The 21,723-nt window shown below is 40.6% G+C and overlaps 1 protein-coding gene across 5 annotated transcripts in view; it reads left to right on the top strand.

Annotated features, from left to right (window-relative positions):
* NCOA2 (nuclear receptor coactivator 2) overlaps positions 1-21,723 on the top strand; it is a 188,310-nt gene that overhangs the window by 153,897 nt on the left and 12,690 nt on the right. For all 5 annotated transcript variants that reach the window (XM_063170152.1, XM_063170140.1, XM_063170144.1 and 2 more), the window contains 9 exons: positions 5,103-5,313; positions 8,418-8,627; positions 10,382-10,597; positions 11,635-11,764; positions 14,778-14,943; positions 16,816-17,094; positions 18,005-18,082; positions 18,591-18,828; positions 19,540-19,717. In XM_063170152.1, coding sequence (XP_063026222.1) covers positions 5,103-5,313; positions 8,418-8,627; positions 10,382-10,597; positions 11,635-11,764; positions 14,778-14,943; positions 16,816-17,094; positions 18,005-18,082; positions 18,591-18,828; positions 19,540-19,717 — 1,706 coding nt within the window. The remainder of the gene's footprint in view (positions 1-5,102; positions 5,314-8,417; positions 8,628-10,381; positions 10,598-11,634; positions 11,765-14,777; positions 14,944-16,815; positions 17,095-18,004; positions 18,083-18,590; positions 18,829-19,539; positions 19,718-21,723) is intronic.

The following is a 21,723-nucleotide window of genomic DNA, read 5'->3' as shown; positions in this document are numbered from 1 at the left end:
TTGCAGGTTTATTTAAAACTTCTCCTCCCTGAGGAATGTTGTATTTTTAAGTAATTAGTCACTGGAGTGTGCAGTTTCTCTGGAAACTGCAGCAGAGCAGCAGTGGGATGGCCTCTACAAGGGAGATCAGTGTGTTGGGAGGCAACAGAGCCATTGCATTTTCTCCTTTTACTTTTGGTGTGACTTTCTGAGCAGGAAATGCTTTGAAGTGCACCACTGCACTAAAAATAGCAGTCTTCTAGGTAGTGTGTTTAAACATACTCTTCTGCAGAGAGCAGCGACTGACAGGAAGCCTTTCTCAAATGGCAGAGAATATTTCCAGCCCTGCTGTACCTTTTTCCCTTCCTTGGTGGGATGATGGATATCAGGCTTGATTAGGCTGGTTGCTGTTCCAGTTACAGCAGCTGTAGGGGAGGGGATGAGAGAGGGACCTGCTGGGGACACTCAGTGGGGTTTCTCCTCCAGCACCAACCGTGGTAGGGCTGTTGCTGTCGAGCACAAGTTCTCATGTGGGTCAGCACTGTTGGAAAGGGAAGAGAGTGTCCCTCAGCAGTAAACCTGCCTTCTCCCCTGTAGTGGTCAGGAGGTGGTCAGATGTGGCAAGGACTGCCTGACAGCTTGGAGGGGAAGGAGAGTGAAAGTACAGGGGAACATCAGAGAAACATCATGAACAATGTTAGATATGGCCTTGCTAAAGTAGCTTGTTCTCTGAGAAATCACCTGGGGGAGCGTGGAATGAAATCCTAATCTCCACAAGTGTACTCTCCTCTTTTTTGTTCAGTAGACCATAAAGACAGGCTGTTTGACAGGGACTTTGCAATGCAACAGTCTGCACAAATGCTGTTCCAGAAATCATCTCAAGTATGTACATTTTTGTCCTAAAACTCAGAAACTGCTCTGGTGTTCCTCACATATTTTATCAACTATGCTGTATTCATGCTTCATGTGGAAACCAGTGTCTTCCCAATACCAGCATATTTTCTCTACACATGCCACTCATATTTAAAAAACCTATTTCTGGTTTAATAGTCCAGAATCCATTAAGTTCATGAGGAACATTTGTTTCTTCTTGAAATTCTATCAAAACCTTAGAATGGGGATTCCATTTTCTGAATGTCTTTCAATTAGAGTTCTGCTTTCAAATGTTAGTCATAGAATAGCTTGATAATTTAATAGGATTTCTAGCCAATTTTATGTTTATTGCAGTTACCAGGGAGAAAAATACTGTATTGGTTCCACTTCTAATTTCCTTTTCCCTTCTTTTTATAATCCTTTGATTTATTGCCAGTTTGGAGTAGGGATTTGGTTTCATTTGCCTCTTATGGTCAAATTCTTTGCCTGTACTTCTGAGGCAGAAGATGAACTAAACTTCAAATTTATGCAAATCAGATGTAGTTTCAAGTTGTGTCCCCACCAAAAAACATCCTGTTTTAAGTCCTTAGAATAGAGGGTCACAGTGCAAGCCGTGGGCAATGCCCATGGCAGGAAGGAGATTTCCGGAGGCTTGAGTATCTTATCCAGTCCTTCACAATCCATGGAAGCTGGGCTTTGAAACAGCAACTATTGTAAAACAAACTTCATGTTGAGGTGCAGCTGCCTTTCAGTACAGCTTCTGTAAGCTCTTAAGTTTAATCTGTATTTCTCTATATGACAGTATAAAATAAGTACTTTTTCAAATGCAAAAATATCCCTGAGAATTATTTGTCTTACCCTTTCTGACACTTAGTGCCCAACTTCTACAGAGATTGTCATAATTGCATTACTTAGACATAGTGGAAATACCCACACAAGAACTTTCTTGTGATGCTTAGCACTTTGTCAGGTGGTTTTGTTTTTTTGTAATTCCTGACAAATAATTGTTTCACTGGGAGCTTAGGGTGTGCCTTCTATTTACATATAATTCAATTTAGGCCATTAACAAAATAAATATAGACTATAACTAAAAGAAAAATCCCTTGAATCTAGCCAAGTAAATATTTTAATGCTAGTTTCTGCACATATGGTGCCATTTGAGGGTGATTCTGGAAAGACTTAGGATAACATCATAAGTTGGTGATAATTCCAAATCTCTTGGAATTTTTGTAGCAGTGGAGAACCCTTATAAAAAATAAAGTTTAAGTATTTAATATTGATTATTCAGCAAAAAAAGGAGAAGGTTACGTATTTGGGTTGTTGTAATACATCTGTTGTATTTGCCCTTTCTTTGCCACTTCTGAGAGGAATTAGAAACATCTTAGGGAGTGCAGTTTTCTGACACATTTGGATCAATATGTTCTTCATTGGTGTTTTTTTAGGTTTGATTTTGAGGTTGTTTTTATATATATATATCTAGTGTTAGAACAAAGAATTGCAGTAGCCAGAATGCTAAAAGAAAAGATGACACAAAATCCCACATAAAACCAACCAAAAAACCCCCCTGCAACGTATAAAACTTCCCTTTGCTGTTGTCTCAGATCCATGTAATGAAGGCCATATGTCTTAATTCCCCCAAAGAGTCCTGAATCATCCTTCTATAATTTATGGTGCTCTGTATCAGTCTCTTCTCCTGGCTCTTGCGCTCTTCTTGTAGCAGATCTGCCATCGCTCAAATGCAGCTCCTATAAACATCACTCATGGCTGTCTCTTGGAGCACCTTTTTGAATCTGCTTATCACCTGTCCCTGCAGTGATTTAGGTTTTATATAATCACTTTGGATTCCTCCTGGCTCAGCCTTTTCTACTGATGTGCTGGGTCCACCCAGCTGCTTGTAATTGCCTGGAAAGCAGTGGGATCCTCATCAGAGGGATTTGTCAGGAACAGGTAATCTTGGACCAGCCAACCTGTTTTCCTTCAGCAAGAAAGTAGCAGAATTGTTGGAATAATAGTGTGTCAAGGTGTTTAGATTTGAGTAAGGCCCTTTTCCTTATGGCAGGGTAGAGGTGCATGGTCAAGATGAAACTGCTGTGAGTGGTGAGGAAGCTGTTTGGAAATCCCTCCACACACAGTGGTTATTGAAGGATTCACTGTCAAAATGGAGATGCTGCAGGACTCGTGCAGCATCTAGAGCTGCTCAGTGTTTTAGTTAACCTGAATGACCTGATGTGACAATGGAGCTTGGTAAAGCTGAGTGTGGCACTTGAATGTGTCTGCAAACACCCTGGAGGACACAGTTCAGATTCAGCTGCAATGAAGAGATATAGATAGAAAATGTTAGAACATTCAGGGTGAATAAATGCTATTTATTATCATTAGTCAAGAATAATGTCTCAGTTTTGTTTTTTTGAATATGAGGGGAGAAGTGACTAAATAGGAGTTTTTCAGAGCTGTTCTAGGGATCATAGTGATGACAAGATGAGTGAGAGACATTAAATGTCATGTAATTAAAAGAATCACATACTTTTCTGGAATATGCCATCAGAGCATACTATGTGTAAAGGAAATTTTCTGCTTTACTCAGCAGCTATATGGCTTCATTTTAAGTCCTGTCTTGGACATGGCTTCAGCAAAAGTGTGGATCAAGTGAAAGCAATCCACAAGAGCAATGAGCGTAATGAGAGGCCTAGAAAACAGGTTATTTGCTGAAGAAAATTCACAAGTTGAGATTGTTTGTTCATTTCAGCTTAAAACACAAAAGGGCACATGTTTTCAAATACAGAAAAAGTTAGAAAAAGAAAGGGTAGCACAGTATGTTCTCCAGATTGAAAATAGGATTGGAAAGAAGGGTCTAAATATCTGTGTGAGAGATTTTGCATTGAGACTGATAAAAGAAATACAAGAGTAGCAAGGATGGCAGAGTGCTGAAACCAATTCTCCAGGGAAGCTGTGGATTTTCTGTCTCTGGATGTCTTTAACAAGCAACTGTATGAACTTCCATGGGGAATGGCATACACTGATTTTGCCTGGAGGCTTTAAATTTCTTCCAGTCCTCTGATTCTCTGATTTCCTGCCATTTTGCCAATAACACCAGCCTCTAGATCACCCACATGCTGCCTTTTGATGGAGTGAATTCCCTCCTCTTTTGCACTGTATACTACAATTTATATGACTAGGACATGATGTAGAAGTAATAAAAAATAGCACCATGATTATTTGCAGTCAGTCACCCAAAAAAAGCACTTAGCAGTGTAACCTTGGGGCATTTTAGCTACCTTTGAATAAATAGCTGGACTTCCCAGGAGCAGGCTAGATGTGGTGGCAGGGGTTCTGTACAGACTAATGTGCTGTGCTTTCTAGCTAGCCTGTGAGAACCTCAGTAGGTATTTAAAGCCATCTCAGGTATTTCTTCAGTATCCTGTGATCTTTGGCCTAAGATTGCTCTCAGTAAGAAGTTTTAATATTAAGAGGTTTTAGACAGAGAAGCTGACAAAAGAGAGTATCAGTGAAAATTAATATATATAAGAAAAACAGCAAGTAAGTACTTATGTTAGTGTAAGGTGAACTTAATTTTTCTCCCATCTTTATTTCATTAATTTTCTACTGAATTTAAATGTAAATTCATATGTAGATGTAGATTGCTCTTGTCATACTCTAGAGAAGTTATTTTCAATGATTTGGGAAGTTGGGAGTATAATAAATTCCCAATCCTATGTATATATCTTGCCAGTTAACCTCTGTAGAGTTATTCAGTGTTCAGGTTTGGAATATAACAAAGAAAAGGCATATGGGGAATTGATATAGCCATAAAGTAACTTTCTGATTGTATGCTTTTAATCAAGTCATAAAGATACTAGAAATACAACTGTGTTGAAAGAAGTAGCAGTTACACCTACATAAACCCCCATCTTCAGCACTCCTGGCTCTCCTGTTATCCCTGCTGTCAGCACTGATCACAAAGTGCACAGGCAGGAATCCCCCTGCTGCCCAAGGTATGGAATCAATGGAATCCTAAATCCCCAGCAGGACTTCTGAAGGGTGCCAGTGCTACTCTGGGCTCCCCAGAAGCAAGGGAAAAGCCCTGGGAAGCCTTCCCAGTCCCCTTCCAACAGGTTTGTGAGCTTCCTCCACATCAGGCCTGTTGCCAGACACATCAGAGGCCACTCGGGCGGGACACTGGGGGCTGCCCAGCTTGGCCAACAGCAGGCGAGCAGCGACCTGTACTGGGGTTTGTGTGTTGTTTCTTGCAGCCAGGCAGCGAGCTGGATAACCTGGAAGAGATTCTGGATGACCTGCAGAACAGCCAGTTACCACAGCTTTTCCCAGACAGCCGCCCAGGCGTGCCAGCGGGCTCGGTGGACAAGCAAGCCATCATCAATGACCTCATGCAGCTCACCAGTGACAGCAGCCCCGGCGCGGCAGTGGCCACCCAGAAACCAGCAATGAGGATTTCACAGAGCAGTGAGTGCACCCCACTCACGTACACACGGCTGGGGAACCCCTGGCACGGGGCCAAGGTGCCCCGGTCAGGGTCAGCCAGGGAGGAACTGGGCAGCTCGCGGTCCTGGGCGGTGGTGTGTGGTGACAGAGCGCCATCTGCGGTCCTCCCGGCTCCAGGCACGCGGGAGCCGTGTCTAGCTCACACAGCCTGGAAGTCTGTGTCCCCAGAGACGTTTTCTGGGGTGCCCTCACATCAAACATGCCCTTCTGGGGTGACAAGTGGCACTGCTGTTGGGAGGGCTTTGGCACGGAGAGCGCGTGCATCTTCTTGCGATGCAGCCGTTCCTTCCTGGCGGCTTTTCTAAGCATGAAGGAGAGTCTTCTTCTAAAACCACAAGATTAATAGAAGGACAGAAGATTAAGAATGCCCAACTTTAATTTGAGATTGTGGCTTTTAGTTGAGTCACTTCCAGCTGACGGCTTTCCTTAACCTTATTAATCGGCTTACAAATCAGCATTGAAACATTGGTTTGCCATCGTAATATACTGGAAAGCAAGCAAGACAAGAGTTTATAAAGTACTAATATTGAATGCAATAGCATAAAAAACCACTGCTTCATTTTTTGCTCCTGTTTGCTGGGATGGCCGCATCTGTTTACTTCATTAGATGTGCTCTGGGTTTTTTTCTTCTAGAACATAGGGTTTAGATAATATTTTTAGTCATTCTGATAATAAAAAACTAACACTGAGCCACTTTCAAATTCACTCAAGTTACTTAGAAATGTTTACATAAATACTACTATTCTATCAATGAATATTAGTATGTAAATTCATATTAAGGCCACTTCAAATTCTTAAGTTATCACTTGTTATCCATGTTGCTCAGAGAAGGATGCTTGGGTTTAATGTACTTGCTTTTATGAGTATAGAGGTACTAACAGCAGCACCTCAAAAGTTCAGAAGGCAGTCTCTGTGCATGTGAAGTCTTCAGCATATTTTTCCTGAAGTAAGATCTGTTTGTCCTTCCAGCCTTTTGGCTTTCTAGGGGTAGCCTAGCTTTAAATCTGCTTTTAAAGCTACTGGCAGTACAGTAACAGTATGATTGTAAATGAGAGTGGCTTCATGGTTAGCAGCAGTTCTGTAAAAGCAGCATTCTGATTCCCATTTAAATTAAAGCCCTAAAATATTTTCCCCCAACTTATTCTTGTGTCTGTGCCTGATTTCCCTAGAAATTTGTGCCTTGTGTTCAGTAGAAGGGCACACAGAAAACAGGTCCACAGAAAAAGTGAGGGGCCTCTCATATGCTCACAAAAAAGCAATGTAGAATGAATGTCAAATCATATACAATTCCAAAAGTGATTGGGGGTTTTTTATGGTTGTTTTTTTCTGATGAAAAAACCAACTTTAATTTTACAGGTTTTAATGAATTGCATTTATTTTCAACAGACAGATACTTTTGCCTGTTGAAAAATAGAAAGGCTGCTAGATCTGCCAAATTGCTAGAGTCTGTTATATGGGGGATAGGGAGCCTCCTTCAGTCCCATCCTGACAAAGAGTAGAATAAGCAGGAGGTGATGTGATCTAAGCACCAGCACAGCTCATCAGCTGTGTTGTTATTTTGTGCCGCATTACCAAAATTCCTTTTTGTAATATTAGTTGAGGCTGGCAAAGCTGCACATAAAATAACTCATTAATCTATGTGATGTGTCAGACTTCTGGAGCACACTGTTCTGAAACTGTCACTGAAGTTTAATTTTGCTTCAGTCTTAGACTTTGTGATACCCCTAATCTTGAAAAAGTAATTTTTGCTTCATAAGTAAGTTTTGTTTGCTTAGTTGAACAGGCAGACAAGACAAAACTTGAATCTCATGGTTAGAAGTTAGGTGTATGTGATGCGATATATTTTCTGTACACACATATAGGCAAATACACCTGGCAGAGAACTTACATTAAAACAAAAATACAATGAGTTCCTGTAGTCTGGTTTTACAAAATAAAAGCCAGAGACCTCTGTTGTGAGATATTTCTCTGCATTTTAATAAACTTGCTAAACCTCATATAAGTTTTCAGATTCAAAAGTAGCACTACTTCAGTCTAAAATAAGAAAGTATTAATTTAACTTCTCAGTAATGTGATGAACACAAAAATGCAGAAGTGCCTCTTCTAGGGGAAGCTATCAGAAAGTATTGCAAATAGTATTTTCACAAAAATGTTTAATTTACTTGCATGTATTTCATGGGTATGATTGGAAGTGGAATCAAAGCTACAAGGTCAGTGTTTGATTCATGTTTGAGAACTAGTTGAGCACACAGAGGATGCTTTCATGAATTGGAACATTGCCCAAAGACCAGCTGAGCCAGATGCTTGCCAGTCACAGTCAGAAACTCACTTTGCTGAGGCAGTCTGGTGTTTTATTTGCAGAGGCTGATTTTAAAGGCACAAGCCAGAAGAAAGTATTTACATAAAGGTGGCAGTAACCATCAAGGATGGTTCTTTTTTACCAGAATATTATGGTGGCACAGCTCTGATTCTGGGCTGGTTTATAGTTGTTGCTGAATCACAGAAGTATTTATTTTTATTAATGACAAAAAATGTAAAGCCCAAAAAATTAAGAGGGACATGTTAAAATGGGGCTGTGGGATCCAGTATAGAGTCAGTCTGTCCTTAATTTTGAAAACTTCTTCAGGGGCATAGCTTGTGCTGGAAAACTCTCCAAACTGAGATAGTTCCTAACAATCTGCCTCAGGATGGCATCTGCATGCAATTACAGTCCTACTAGGTATAAGATTAATTGACAGTAGTATGTACATCACATAGTGGTATATTTTGCTGTAGTGGCTCTTCTGTCAGTTAACTAGCATAATTTAAAGTTTTTTTAAATATACATCATATCTGGTTTGTGTTTAGTGTCAGAATGTTCCATTTTGAAATTTATATTTAAATGTCAAGAAGGGATGTTTCTCAGACAGATATGGAGTGAGTAAATTATGCAACATTAAATAGCTGAGCCCAAGAGCTTTAATTGTGTCTAGGTTCTTTTGGTTTTTTTGGTTTTTTTTTTAACCTAGTGAAGTTTCCATTCTTTTAACTTTGCTTTTTTTTTTTTCTTTGCTCCTCCTGTCTAGCTTTTAATAACCCACGAGCAGGGCAACTGGGCAGGTTATTACCAAACCAGAATTTACCACTTGACATAACACTGCAGAACCCAACAGGTGCAGGATCTTTCCCACCCATAAGAGCGAGTAGCCCTTACTCAGTGATACCTCAGCCGGGACTGATGGGCAGGAATGAAGGGATGATAGGAAGTCAAGGAACTTTGGGCAACAGCAGCGCAGGTAAGATGATTTTCCTTTTTTTTTCCAAATATACTTGAGTAACAGGCTGTAGCATGTGCAGCTTAACATTTGGGTTAATACCAGTGCAGATTATTACTCTCCATGAAGTCTGTTTTGTGGCATGTTATGTATTGGCATATTTATTTTGAATTTCTCTGTCTGCATATTTTTATTCCTCCCTTTTATGCACTGCCTTTTACCTACCTATAGAGATGAGTCTTTCAAAACGAAATCATGGGCAATACTGTTGCCCTTATGATGTTGGCTTTGCCCTCAATTATTCTTTACTTAGTAGGCTTAGCTCCTTTTTGAGAGTCATCAGATGTTGCAATTAACAACATGGTCACCTAATAATGAACAAACATATAGCCTGTTTGACAAGAAAAGTCTGGCTGATGGATTTATTTCAACTAGTGCATAATCTGAGATTGTGCAAGTGTGCATCAACCACTGTAAGAGCTCTGAGTAAATAAATGGGCATTGTAAATCCTCTCAGCTGGCTATTTGGTGTCAAATTTGTGTATTTCATTGGCATCAGTATTAAAAGAGACATGCAGCCAAAGGCTGAAATATTTTATTTAAGCAGTTTAGAAATCAACTTGCATTCTTTCAAGTGTCCTCTTACTTTCATGTTCTGTATACATGTTAGAGGATTTTATTCATCTTATGTATACAAGTTAGAGAATATTATTGGGTCCCTGCCTTGATCTAGCACAGCACATCTTTCATCTGATAGAATATGCACACAAATGGGCTGAACCTGAGGATGTAACACACTAAAGCAAATTTTGTACAGCAGCTGAAACTCTTCACAGGATTTTTCTATGGTTACATGTCACCAAATATTTGAACTGATAAGTAATAATTGTTTGTGTGGCATTTAGTATTCATTTAGGGATTTTCTATAATGCAACTGCAAAAACCAATCTGAACCACTAGTCCAACCGGAAATCAGTGTTTTATCTACTCTCTTGACTGGTATAAAATTGAAATGTATAACTGTGACTGCCATCTTTGGGCCTTGGGGATTTTTGTGTTTGGTTTTGCTTGAGGCTTTTTGGCTACTGTCAGTGTAGTATTCTGTATATTCCAAGTGTAAATAAAACATATCAGTTGTTTACAGTAGATGTGGGAGGACTTCCCCTGTAATAACGGTAATGGGCTTCAGCATCTATCGGAAAGTTCCTGTGAGTAATTTCCCTGCACTGAGCATTCATCTGAGATTATCTGGGTGAGCCTTGAAGCTCTGAAAGCTCTGGGCTCCAAGTGAAAGAAGTCGCCAAAAGATGTTTGCAGAACACAAATTGATACTCAGTCCTTCTAATTTGTAAGTGTGTTTAGTGTTAGCACTTTGTTACTCAAGTCCCCATTCTCACTTAGCGCTTGGAAAGTAAAGCACTGACACCCATCAGCAAACGTGATTCATTTCCTGAGGAAGGAAGTTCAGGCCATCCACACACCCTCAGCACCTGTCGCAGACCACATGTGGGAACACTTACCCCGAGCAGCATTTCGGAAATGATAAAAGAGTCTTCCTCTTGTAAGATGTATCACAGTCTCCAGTCCCTCAAGTAAGCAGTGTAAGGCATCATTCTGCAGCTTTGCACATCTGGATGGGCAGCTGTGGTGGTACAGAGTGCTTTGAGTGAAACTACGGCATTGGTATTGCTGAAAATGCAGCTCCTCAGGCAGCAGTGGTGCTAAGGCTGTTGTGATCATGTGCTGGTGCCTGAGTGTGTTTGGCTTTTGCACAGGAATGATTGGTGGCAATGCCCCTCGGCCTGCCATGGCCTCCGGAGACTGGGGCAGCCAGGCCCCCGCGGCGAGGGTGACCTGCGCGCCCACGGCCGGCGCCATGAACCGGCCCGTGCAAGCAGGCATGATCCGCAACCCCACGGGCAGCATCCCCCTGAGACCCAGCAGCCAGCCTGGCCCAAGGCAGATGCTTCCATCTCAGGTCATGAATATGGGTAAGTCACACCTGGAGCTGTACCTTCTGGTGCATGCTGGATTGTTAAAGATGAAGCAGGAGAAAAAAAGGAAAGTGAGAAATCCTCCATTCATTTGGAGATTTGATAAGAGCCATACTTGACAGTGAAATTTTCCTGTGGATCTGGGAAAGAAGGTGTCTAAAATGCTGAATTTGAACATGTTTTGAGATGGACAGTTCCTGCTGCTCTAGCTCCACAGTTGTGTGGCCAGAGAAAGAGGACACGAAGTTGCTTTGGTTCACTAAAGACTATGGAGTTTTTTTAGACCAAATGCTGTGGCAAGATAATTGTTCCCAGTCACTTTTAAAGCAAGCGCATTATAATACTGACTCTATGTATAATACTGACTCTTTTTCTTATGCTTGTGTCATTCATTTTTGCATCTATGATGTTGTATCTGCTATTTTATAATTTTGAACCACTTTCAGAATACTCGTACTTTCTCAAAATTTAAAAGCAAATTTTAACAAAGGAATAATATTGCTTGTAAGTGTAATATTGCTGAAGTCTTAATGCTTTAGTTTACTTTTACCATAACATAGGTAACTCAATTTTAAGAACTAACATGCAAGTAGCTTCTCTTCAGAAAAGTTATATTGTCGCAGACATTTTTTCATAGAAATCTTTTCTTTCGGATTTGTTCATCTTCTGGGAAGCAAAGGCCCCAGAAGAAGAATGTAAACAATTGTTATCGGCTGCTGTGAAATGCAATAGGATGCACCTGTGATTGGTTCGTGTTCCATGTGTTTATAATTAAGGGCCAGTCACAGGATCAAGCTGGGGACAGAGTCCCGGGACACAGAACTTTGTTTTAGATTCTTTTCTATTCTTAGCTTAGCTTAGCAGCATCTGCAACCTCTCTTCTTATTCTTATTAGTATAGTTATAATGTATTATATATCATATATCAATAAATCCAGCCTTCTGATCAAGAAACAAGATTCTCGTCCTTCTCTCTCACCCCAGCGACCTCCTCAGGTTGCTGTAATATTATATGGTTGTTTTTTTCTTGATTAGGGCCATCTGAATTGGAAATGAACATGGGAGGACCTCAGTATAGCCAACAGCAGGCACCTCCAAATCAGACTGCACCGTGGCCAGACAGCATCTTGCCTATAGAACAGGCAACTTTTGGTAATCAGAACAGGTGAGTCTTGGTGTCACATCAGAACACAGAGAGATTTTGCAGGCCTTTAATTTACACCTCTCATGGAAAGCAAGTTCTGCATAGACATCCACCAAATGTACATCAATTTAATCGTTGTATTACTTTGTGCTCACGAAATGTATGTGTGTTCCAATAATATTTATAAATGCTCTCTTTACCATGTAATGTGCTGTATGAATTGAAAGTTCTGTATCACAGTGAATGCTGCCAGCACTTGAGTTATAGTTGCACCATTTTTCACCTCTGGAGCATTAATGTGGATGTGATTCTGTCTGATTTTGCTGTTCTTGTTGTTAACAATTACACTTAACACTAAATGTGGAAGAGTGCCAGTAGTACTAGCCATGACTGTGTAGTCATAATATCTGTCCCTTCCTGCCACAGGGTAGCATTTTAAGTGATGTAGGACATGGTTAATTATGTTTTGTTTGGGTTCTTTTAATTGACCTAAATTCTGTAAAAGAGGAGGAAGGAAAGATGAAGTTAAAGGAAGGCTGCCTCTTCCTGAAGTTAGCTCCTCCTCAGGTAATCAGAACTGCAGTTTGGTCACAACTCATTAATTCATATGTAATGTATTCATAACTTCATTCATCATCAAGACTTTTAAGTGATGGCACAACTATTATAAGCAGCTTACATTTCTTAAAAAAGAGCCATGTCTTCTCCAAAAGGTCTGCAGCTTATTTTAGAGAGACTGTGTATATGTGGAATGTCTAAGGAAGGCAAAATGGACAAGCAAGTGCAAAACGTTGAAATATTTTCAATTGTGTAAGTAGTAAATTGAGGGATCACTGAAAAGAAGATTAGGTGGATACGTTTGGAAAAAAAGTATATTTGAAAAAAAGTTTATCTTCTGACAACATTCTCTTAATTTTCATTAGGATGCCCGAAAATATTAGCCATAAATATATGTGGCATTTTCTTTGTTATATTCCATGCTTTTCAAGATGTTTCCTGGTGTTTCCCTCAGTCAGCATATGCAAAATGCAGTGTTTGTATAACTGAATTATTCACTTCAAAAACTACACCTTAACAGAAAATACAGGGTCATGTCTGGTCAGCAAGCCAGGCAGTTAATTCTTCCATTTTTTTACCTTTGCATTTGTCACAATTTCTTACAGCTGAATAATTTCCTTATTTCCATATAGTAATTTCCTTATAGCTGAAGATAATGGAAGAATTGCCATTGCATTGCATCTGAAAGTACCAATATTTTGATCATTTACACCCCAACCAGAGATGATTAATTGGTTGACACTGCCATTTCTTGCTTTATTAATCCCCAAGATGGCTATTTTTATAATCTGATGGTTGCCATGTATTAAATGAGTAAAAATAATTCTTACATTAAAAAGTAAATTTTCCTTGTGGTATATAAAATGGAGAAATTGTAAGTAATTGTCATTTCTTAATGTAGAGAATTAGATAAATGTTTTAGTTCTCTTTATCATGTGTGTTCATGCTCATTTGCAATTTCAGAGAGGGTTTTTTGCTAGCCTCATCAACTGTTTTTCCATATAATAGAACCCTTCTTAGAAGTTATCTTTAGAGTTTGTAAGCAATTTTAATCAAAGGAATTTTTTTCCTCTTTCCTTTTGCTGATTTATAATTTCATCTATGAGAGTTAGAAAAATTTCTCTATGTATGAGTTTGATTAATACTTTGCAATGTTTTAAAGGTGTGTCATACATCCTTCCTATATTTTTTTTTTTTTTACTGTCTGGGATCCAATTAAAAAGAATATATTTTTATTAGTTTTCCTGCCTGCCACACTGAGTTCATTCAGTGTGCAGCCTGACGATGCAGCTCTCCTGCTTAGCTTCGACATAGAGATTAGACTTCCATGGCAACCATATATCTCATTATGGAAACTAAATACACAAACATGTTTCTTTGTTTTTTCTAAACAGACATGTAAAAAGGGTTCACATACAGTGCTTTTCCTCCCTCCACGGGTGACAGCTTTTGTTGTCTCTGAGTAATTATCTGGGATGGGATTCTTGTGGGATGTGCATATTGTAGCTGCCCTTGCCTGCAGAATGCTCTGCTCTTTTTATTTTCTGTTGCAGTTCTGTGGTAGCGTGCGTGAAGCAGGGCAGGTGTGTGAACTGCAGAACAAAAACCTGTCATTTGGCTGCAGATAAGGTGTTATTTCAGATTTAGTTTGTGTCTCAGGAAGTTTTGTCCTTTGGGTTTATAACAAACCTTTATTCTGCCTTTGTAACTGCAAGTGTGCTTCGCATACAAATTCAGGGGTGAGGTAAGCAGGATTTATAGAGTCATCACATGCTGCCTGACAGTACCCAAGTTCTTGCTGATGCCTTTCCAAGGCACATAACCAAGTCTATAAACTGATACCCAAGTGTGCATTTGGGGTAAGCTGATGCAGTGTTTTGCTGCAAGCAAAAAGGGGAATGTCCTTTTCTCCCTGCTCCCTCAGCTTCTGCCCAGCTCTTCCAGATGTTCAGTTTTTGAGAGCTCAGACAATCCATGGACCCATCTGTGACCTCTTTTGCTTGTTTAGCCTGACAGAAAACCAGCTAAGGGGAGAGTCTATGGAAATGAGTACTACTTGTGGTAGTATACTTGATCTGACATGAGACATTCAAAGTTAGAACTAGTTTTAAAAATAGTTACAACTAGTTTTAAAACTTTCAGAAGTTATTTATCCTTTTGTCTTCAGTGACTATATTCTATACTGACTTCTCAGTTCCTCTGTTGACCCTGTAATTTGCAGTCAGCACTTAGGCTACCTTTATTGGGCTTTCCTGCTTGTCAGGTATACCACCCTTGTAAGGTCTTGACAGGCATTAATCATTTAGTTATTTCTTTGGGTAGCATAACTTCCACCAGAATAACTTTCTAACCAAAATTGGCAGCAATTAAAATAATTTCTGTCTCTACATGTTAGTTCAGTTTGAGTACTAGTCCTCTGATATTATTTCATGTTTTTCAGCAGCTGTTTACCAACCCTCTGTTCATGTTTTCACAGGCAACCGTTTGGCAGCTCACCAGATGATCTCTTATGTAATCATCCTTCATCAGAGTCACCAAGTGATGAGGGTGCTCTCCTGGATCAGCTTTACATGGCATTAAGGAATTTTGATGGTTTAGAAGAAATCGACAGGGCTCTAGGAATACCAGAGCTAGTGAGCCAGGTATACTGGACATGGTATTTTGCATATATTAAATATTGCTTTTATAAAATATGTTGTCAAGGTGGAGTTGAAAAAGTTGAAAACACTTCTTGCAAGCTTAGGATAGTGGTCCATTTAATGGCTCAGTGTCACCTGAAAACGTTCTCTCAGCCCCTGGTTTAGTCTTCCTTCCTCTCCCCTGCCACCCCCCTCACTTAGATCTCTTTCTTCTGACCTGCTTTATGCAACTAAACTGACCAAAACAAAAAAACGGTGGTCAGAGGAACAGCTGTGGGGGGACAAAAGGTGAGATCATGGCCAGCAACAGAATATAGGAAAGAGGAAAATAAGAGCATGAAGACCTGGGAGCCAAGGGAGCAGGATCAAGAGTTTAGTGTGATGGGGGCAACAAGCTTTTGGATTAGCAGACCTGAGATGTATAAATTCACCCATGGTTTTTTCCTTAGTTGGTTAATGTGCATTAAGGGATGAGATTTATCTGAGGCAGCTGATTCCATGCCAAGCACTTAAACTGTAATTTTTTTTCCACATTCCGAGCATGCTTGCTACACTTCATTCTTTACTTTTTCATCCATTCTTCCCCACAGTTATTTTTGTTGACTTCCACATGGTTCTTGCCTGTTTCAGTCTAATATGGTGCAAAAAAAAAAAAAAAAGTGGTGAAAATGAAAGTATTTTGAGTAAAAGTTAGTTCCTGATGTTTCTGGCATCAGAATTTTATTTCCAAAATCAGTATATGTCTGTACAATGACTTAATATTCTCAGAGGAACATGCAATACCCATTTCATTCCCCAGCACTCATCAGCACCCTGAGCATAGCTGTGAACTAGCTCTGCATTTTAGATATGAAATAGGACCAATGAAATTCTGCTTTGAACATGAGAAAGCTATCTCCAAGCCTATTTGGTACAACACAGAAGTCAGTGAGGTGTAGAGCTGGAGATAGAATTTATTGGTGAACTTCAATTTTGCGCTATGAAACTTTCATGCAATATTATATAGGTTTTGGAATGCCACCACCAAAAAATATTAATAATGGTTTATTTCAAACTAAGCAGTAAATATGTTTCTATTTAATTAATAATTCAGTGGAAACAGTTAAAGGATCTTGCAGATAAGAGGACTGCTTCATTTTAAAACATGTTTTTTAAAATAGTCTTCGAACATTTTACAGCAGCTTAAAGACTTTCTTTCATGAGGGCACTGAAATTTAGATTAACTTCATTTTCAAGGTCAGTGTGGAATAAGCTATAAAATTATTCTGGCTAGAGCAAATATTAGGGGAGTATCTAGAATTGAATTCAGAATTGTGTTAGTTTATTTATGCTAATGGATAATCAGTTAGTGCAAAAGTGCCCTGAAAGAATTAGGCACTCTGTTCACATTAGCTTCTGTAATAGTTTCAGGCATCTTTATTTGAAGTCATTATTTTGTTAAAAGATGCTGATAAAAATCTAACTATTCATTTGTAATGCCTTTGAATTTATTTCAGATTCAGTGGCAAAAATATGGTAGCATCGCTTCATTTACAGATTTAGATCTAGCATTTGTCGTTTCAGGTTTTTATTCATTAGAAGAGTAATGCAATGTCTGTGTAAAGAACACAAGAAAGATTATGGGGTTTTATAAAGAAAAAAACAGCATAACAAAGGAGAAGGAATTTGTCTCCATGAATATATTTTGATACTCAAATATGCAATTCTGCTTATTTTTGAGTTTTATATTGAGCTAAAGAAAGCTAATGTGATTTTCTGTTTCAAAACATTCCCACTCTAGAAGGTTGTTTTCGCAGGCTGTCTGTATTAGTCCCGTATAATCCTCTGGAAAGCCGTGTCCCACCAACTGTTCCTGTTGTTGGTGTGTTTCTGCAGAGCCAGGCTGTCGACCCCGAGACGTTCCCGAGCCAGGAGTCCAGCATGCTGCTGGAGCAGAAGGCCCCGGTGTTCTCGCAGCAGTACGCGGCGCAGGCGCAGATGGCGCAGGGCAGCTACGCGCCCATGCAGGAGCCCGGCTTCCACGGCATGGGGCAGCGCCCGGGGTACGCCGCCCTGCGCATGCAGCCGCGGCCCGGCCTGCGCCCCGCCGGCATCGTGCAGAGCCAGCCCAACCAGCTGCGCCTCCAGCTGCAGCACCGGCTCCAGGCGCAGCAGGTACGGCCCCGTCCGTGCCCTCCTCTCTCCCGGGCAGCGCGTGCGGTCAGCCTGCTCCAAAGAGAGCGGCTCTTGCTTCTTTCCCCTTCTCAGCTAAAATCTAACAGCAGCCACAATGAGTTTGGACAAGATAGTGCCTTGCTCGTTCTCTTTTTCGATCTTCTTTTTTGGCACCTTCATGTTGTTCTTTGTACAATACAAGAATTTTTTATTTAAGTCTAGTATTAAAGTCTAGTATTTAAGTCTAGTATTTAAATCTAATAAGTGTAATATTTAAGTCTAGTATTTAAGTCTAGGTCTCACAAAGTCTTTGAGCAAGGTTACATTGGTGCTTTTTGTTATATACGTCTTTTTCTATTTGCTGTATCTTGACTCTTCTGCCAATCTAACTGCTTTTATTCTGCCTGTTGCCTACATCCTACATCCTTTTTTTACCTCGGCCTTGGTCTGCTTCTGAGAATTAAGTTCTTGTTTCTTGTTTTGTTTTTAAATAGATAGGATTGTAGTACTATCAGTGAGATACCAATGCTTATGGTATTTAAGGAGGAAAGATCATTTCTGCCTTCAATCATCAGAATAAGGTTTAGTTTGGAGTAAACCTCAACAGTCCAGTCCCAAAGTGAAAAGAACGGGAACTATGAAGGGACCATGTTTGGTATAAACAGCATAGTGCCCGTGTTGTTATTTTTATGCTGTATTATCTCTTTAAGAAGCAGCATTCTGTGAATGAGAGTAGGATTTGAGGAGGAAAATTAGTCACTGCTTGGATATATGTAGAATTAGGTCTGCAGACCAGCTGATCAGGGAAGTATATCTGTATGACTTTGTATGTAACACTTCTTGTTTTGCCTTTCCTTCTAAAAACTTTTGGGTTTTGGTGTTGGGGTGGTTTGGTTTTTTTTCTCTTTAGAATCGGCAGCCACTGATAAACCAGATCAGCAGCGTCTCCAATATGAATCTGTCTTTGAGAACTGGAGTGCCAACACAGGTGAGAAACCTTTTAAAAAAGAAAGTCACTTCCTTTTTTGCTTTCTTTCCCCAATATAATGCAATAGTTATGCTATGTGGCAAGTACAATTTCAATACAAATATTGCAATCTTATGTGATAAGGGAGTATTTTGCTGTTTCATTTCTGAGAGTCATTCCCATTTTACATAGGATGCATGACTGTTTTAAAAAGATTTGATATAACTGCATTTTTAACCATGCTTCTCATTTCCTAAAGATGTGTGCTTTTAATGAGCTGCTCCATTTGCAAATACAAATCACTGCAGCCTTAAACACTGGTATTATTTCAGTTACTGACTGTTGCAGTGCTGGAAGTCTTTCCTAGCAGAAGCATTAGCAAGTTTATTCTCTCCTGCTTTGTATTTCTGCTAGTTGTGTGATGAGGGGGAAAAAAGCTGGAATCTTTGAGATTGCTCTAGTGGAGATACCTCTGGCTGGGTTGCCTTGGAAGGGTTGTTGACGGATGGGTGGTGGTGGTTTTCCCCAGGGCCCCATCAACGCGCAGATGCTGGCGCAGAGGCAGCGGGAGATCCTGAGCCAGCACCTGCGGCAGCGGCAGATGCAGCAGCAGCAGCAGCAGGTGCAGCAGCGCACGCTGATGATGCGAGGCCAAGGCTTGAGCATGACCCCCAGCATGGTGGCCACCGGCGGCATCCCGGCAACCATGAGCAACCCGCGCATCCCGCAGGCAAACGCACAGCAGTTCCCATTTCCTCCGAACTACGGTACTGCTTCCACTTCCCCTCGCTGAATTTTGTCTGTCCTACTCCCCCGTGTGCCCCCAGTGCTGGGTCCGAGCCCCTGATCCACAGGCTCTTGCCTGGCTCCCTGGGAACAGGGAAAATGTGGCAATTTGGACCCCTTGGAGGTTCCACTTTCCTAGCTCTAGTACCAGTTACTCTCCAAGCACTGCTCTTTCTTTGAGCAGCAGCAGCAGTGCAGTGTGTGTGTTTGTTTATATATATGCAGATAAATATGTGTACACACACACAAACTCATATATGTGTATGTACTTGCTTGATGGCCTCTGAATTTTGAGTGAACTAAACAAAAACCTCCTCAATTTAAGTAATATAAATCAGTTTTAGATAAGGCATTCCATTTCCTACCCCATACCCAATGTGTAATATAATTAATACCATCTCCTTTCTTTGTTTTACAAAGCCACAAACCTGTTCTGGGCAATTATCTCCATACAGTTATTGCTATACAGTTTCTTTATTTATACCTACTGGATAAGTTATGTTATATTATATAATATATTATGTGAAAGTTCTGCTGATATAACAAATTATGTCCATCCAACTCTAAACTTGGTATCTGCTTTTACCAGATTATAAAAGTAAGACTGGTTAAAGACACATTTGCAGGTCTGAGCTCTTGGTTTGTTTTAACTCTGAATGTACAGTGGGTAAATTTCTCATTTTCTTCTTCAGGTATTAGTCAGCAGCCCGATCCAGGCTTCACAGGGGCCACCACTCCTCAGAGTCCACTGATGTCACCAAGGCTGGCTCACACTCAAAGCCCCATGATTCAGCAGTCTCAGGCTAATCCTGCCTATCAGTCCTCTACGGAGATGAATGGGTGGGCACAAGGGAATATGGGTGGTAACAGGTAAATCCAGAAGAAAACCAAAATGAGCACACAGAGTAATGGGGTCATTGATGGTCTACACTTCTCTATGGGCTTGTTTTATGTAGCTGTTTGTGTGTTTGTTTGTTGCTAACTATCTGTCCTAAAAGAGATTTCTTTTCGGTTTGGTTTGACAAATTGGTTTAAATTCTGTCTTCATACCAGGCAAAGTGAGTGCACAGCTAAAAGACCTGCATCCACACAATGCATTGCTTTGTCTGTTACAACTGATCAGACACTGTGTACCCTTAAGAAGCACCTGTGCTGCACAGTGAGCTCCAGCCCCTAATGTTTGTGTGGATGCATTTCTTCTGCATATGATTTTCATCCCACACTGCTTTCTACATGGCTGGATCAGCTAAACCAGAGCCTGTGCATTCTACTGCTCTGGAATTGCAGAGAGTGGATTATCACCTCCCACTTTAAATGCTGGAGTGTAACCAGGTTCAGCCCATTAGTCCTTGCACATGCTGGGGGTCAGCATATAGCTGTCATTCCCTGACAGCACTGTAGCAATACCTCACACATGCAGTCACCTTTTCAGCTGAGGCTCCTGCCCCAGTGGGTGTAGCTCTAATAATCAGTCTGTCCAAATCAAATGGGTTGGATGTTGAACGCTATTAGTAGGCAGCAATGAGCTTCCAGATGGCAGTGATCTGAGCTTATCCTTGGAAAATGGGAGGAGCTGTCAGGTACAGCCTTTTATCAGTTGGCACTGGGGTGCACACAGCTGTCTCTAGCACTGTGCTTTTGTCACCCTGAAGTTCTCAGGTTTCCAGCTAGCTGACAAAGATTTAAGAAACCCAAAACACCAGTATTTTATTGATGAGGCTAATCCAAGTAAAATTCCCCCTAAAGCAGCTGATTTATCTCTTACCCTCATCCTTGTCCATGCATCATCCTCACAGTCTTCCTGAAGCATCTGCAGGAGGCATAGCTGCCACTGTCATGGCTTCTGCCAAAAATGGCAGCAGGGGCAGCTCCAGAAGTGCAATGGTTGGCTTTGCTGAGCTGCAGCTCTACAGCAGAGACATGTCAAATGTGCTTACACAAGCCACTGAGTATTCACAATGATCTGTAGTGTACTGTTTCAGCCATCCAGATAACAACTTAAAAATGGGGTGAGGTGGCCTGAAAAGACATGGAATGGGAAGGAAGAGAATAGTGGGATTTTCTGGGTTTGGTTCTGTGCCCAGAATGCCATTGCACTGCACCAGGTCTCAGAGTGCACAGCAGTAGCCTAACAGAGTACCCAAGTGCAAGACTGAGTGTTAACCCTGAAAGATTTCCTCAGCTGTGGGAGCAGTGCTTCACAGGGAAGGGAAAGTCAGCCACTGTTAATGAGACACAGCAGCCCTTCCAGTATTTCAGTCTAATGCACATCCTCTAAACAGACACATTGTCAGTAATAATTCTTTCATTGGCTGTTGAATTATGCTCAAAGACTAGAGAAGACTAATGTGTAAACAGTGAAGTGCATTTTAGGAAGTGTGAAGAAGTCCCTTATGTGGCTTTCAGTGGGAAGGAAGATACTGTCCAGAAAGCATTTGGACTGAGGTTTCCCACAGTTACTCCCCTGTAAGTTGTTAGAAATGTCCTTAAAGAAACATAGATACCTTAGACTTGTTGTCGTTTCTTACAGTGCCATATTTTCAAAACCTGATGCAAAGACCTAGTAAATAAATTCCTGCACAATTGCATGTCTATATTTGTGAGCCCACTTGCCATAATTGTATGTGCAAATCTGGTATTCATATATGCAAACAGCCTATTTTGCAAAAAAGAAAGTTCATTACACTGTCTTCAATTTTAGCTCAACAGTTCTGCACTGTGCTAACACTGGAGGTTAAAGGTGTTTTCCTCTCCCTCCAAACATTACTTTAAAATACATACAAAGCTCCTTTAGACTGCTAATTGGCTGTTCTTGCACATGCATAACAGATTTGTACTCTACCATAGTTTCACTTGCAAAGGCATGCATTTTTTAC

Source organism: Melospiza melodia, chromosome 1 (genome assembly GCF_035770615.1).
Source record: "Melospiza melodia melodia isolate bMelMel2 chromosome 1, bMelMel2.pri, whole genome shotgun sequence".
In the NCBI taxonomy this organism is placed as follows: Eukaryota; Metazoa; Chordata; class Aves; order Passeriformes; family Passerellidae; genus Melospiza; species Melospiza melodia.
The sequence above is the reverse complement of the archived record's forward strand: the minus strand, read 5'-3'. Positions and strand labels throughout refer to the sequence as shown.